The sequence below is a fragment of the Aplysia californica genome, unplaced genomic scaffold (assembly GCF_000002075.1).
Source record: "Aplysia californica isolate F4 #8 unplaced genomic scaffold, AplCal3.0 scaffold01158, whole genome shotgun sequence".
Lineage (NCBI taxonomy): Eukaryota > Metazoa > Mollusca > Gastropoda > Aplysiida > Aplysiidae > Aplysia > Aplysia californica.
The window spans coordinates 25,849-28,267 of record NW_004798428.1 but is presented as its reverse complement, the minus strand read 5'-3'; the positions used below and the strand labels follow the sequence as shown (position 1 = coordinate 28,267).

Below are 2,419 nucleotides of genomic sequence, written 5' to 3'. Positions count from 1 at the left end.
CTAAAACAAAACAAAACAATTAAATGGCCTTATTTTTTTGCAAATGCCGTAAAATGATTAATCCAACTAAGTTGTCACGTTTCGCGTCTGTTTTATGTTTGGTGGTGTGTTGGACAGCACTAATTGTGGTTGCTCCTGCATCTTTTCTCCCCTTCCTGTTTGGTTATCTGTCTGTTTGTCTGTCTGTCTGTCCATCTCTTTTTTTCTTTCACTAATTGGCCATTATTGTATTGATGGTGCTTCCTCTTTTCTGAAAAAACAACTGAAAAGCTTTAGATATTGGAATATTTTGTTGTTGCTGACAGCTCTCGTGTGCAGACATCGATGTCTGATAGATGTTCTGTTGACCCCAGCTTTGTGTTGTTGTCTTTGTCCTTCTGTGGTCGTGGCCGACTGGCCAAATATTGCATTTTCCGGGTTCACTTGGTGTACAGTATACAGGATATTATATAGTAATATAAATGCTCTTTATTATTATTATTAGTATGGTATGTTTATGTTTTGATTTTATATAATTTTACTTGTTTGCTGTAAATTATTATTATGACTTTTATTACAATTTTTATTTTAGTACGGTTGTTGTGAAACCTATTGGCACTTAAATGACCAAAATTGAGTCAATGGTGCCGTAAAACACCTACTCAATCAATCAAAATCATTTTAGTGCGATATGTGTGTGTTTTGATGTTATATTTTACTTGATTGCTGAGAATTATTATCATTATGAAACTTGCGTGACGTTCTCAGGTGGAGTCGGCTGATCTGACAGACATCAACATCATCGCCTTCCGCAGAATGAACCAGATGGACATCAGCGGCAACGTGAAGACCAATCTGAAATTCCTCCCGACCTTGAAGGTATGAAGAAAAGAGTGGAAGATAAGCCAGAGCTCATGTTTATACGTATGACAACCTATTGTTGTCCATCTAGAGAGTAGAAGTCTTCGCTTTTTTTTTTTGGAGGGGGTGGTTGGTGGGTGCTATGGTGTACTTGTCTCCTCCTTTCTTGTCTAACATCTATCCTCCTTATCTCTCCTCCTTTCCTGTCTAACATCCACCTATCCTCCTTTTCTCTCCTCCTTTCCTATCTATCCTCCTTTTCTCTCCTCCTTTCCTATCTATCCTCCTTATCTCTCCTCCTTTCTTGTTTAACATCTACCCTCCTTATCTCTCCTCCTTTTCTATCTCTCCTCCTTATCTCTCCTCCTTTCCTATCTAATATCTCTCCTCCTTATCTCTCCTCCTTTCCTGTCTGACATCTATCCTCCTTATCTCTCCTCCTTTCCTGTCTAACATCTTCCCTCCTTTTCTCTCCTCCTTTCCTGTCTAACATCCATCTATCCTCCTTATCTCTCCTCCTTTCCTATCTATCCTCCTTATCTCTCCTCCTTTCCTATCTATCCTCCTTATCTCTCCTCCTGTCCTATCTATCCTCCTTATCTATCCTCCTGTCCTATCTATCCTCCTTATCTATCCTCCTTTCCTATCTATCCTCCTTATCTTTCCTCCTTTCCTATCTGTCCTCCTTTCCTATCTATCCTCCTTATCTTTCCTCCTTTCCTATCTCTCCTCCTTTCCTATCTATCCTCCTTATCTATCCTCCTGTCCTATCTCTCCTCCTGATTTTCTCTGTATGTCACTCTCTAGAAATAACACATGTAATCTTCGGTATTTACATTACTATTTGTGTTTCCAAGTGTTGTAAAACTCTTACATACCAAAAGTAAACTTTTCTGGCTGCTATATATATATATGTGCATGTGGTACACTCTCCCCGAGAGCTATATCATTTCAATGGAGCAGTTTCTGTCCTTGTGGTGTGGGTATTCTAGTGGTTAGCTCGTTATCCTTGTTTAGAAATTGAAAACTGAAGAAACCTGATTTGGAACCTAAACCGCTCACTCAGGCAAGCACTATGGCACGGAACAGAGTATTTCATCGCAGAAAAGCTAAAAAAAAACCAAAAAGAACTAATACATGTAAGAATAACTTGTGTGTGCACTTGTGTTCCCACCACTATGCTGAGCGTGTTGTGTGTCTGTCTCCGCCCCGCCCCCACAGGTTCGCCTGGTGTGTGAGACGCAGCCCGACTCCCCCATCCACACCATGACCCTCAGCAAGTCCACCTTCTTCTTCCTGCCCTCCCTGGTCATGGACAACAAGGTAAGGTGGTGGACAGTTTTCTCACACAGAGCCACCCAGTTATGTAGGAGAAAGGTGGCCGTCTTCTTTTAGTATGGGGTTTTACGTCGCTTGCAACTGCACAAGGTCATATGGCCGTCTTAGACAGTTTCATTATAAGGTTAAAAAAAGCTCAAAAGAGGGGGGATATGGAAAGTGGCCGTTTGTACAGGTGATTGTCTTATACAGGTGGTCGTTTGTACAGGTGATTGTCTCATACAGGTGGTCGTTTGTACAA

At 41.1% G+C, this 2,419-nt stretch overlaps 1 protein-coding gene across 1 annotated transcript in view; it reads left to right on the top strand.

The window, feature by feature from the left end:
* The window catches only part of LOC101846259 (nodal modulator 1), a gene marked incomplete at its 3' end in the record, with an annotated part of 37,403 nt that overhangs the window by 31,907 nt on the left and 3,077 nt on the right, over window positions 1-2,419 (top strand). Inside the window, 2 exon segments of the mRNA XM_013090159.2 lie at window positions 748-858; window positions 2,062-2,163. Of these exon segments, the coding sequence (XP_012945613.1) occupies window positions 748-858; window positions 2,062-2,163 (213 nt within the window).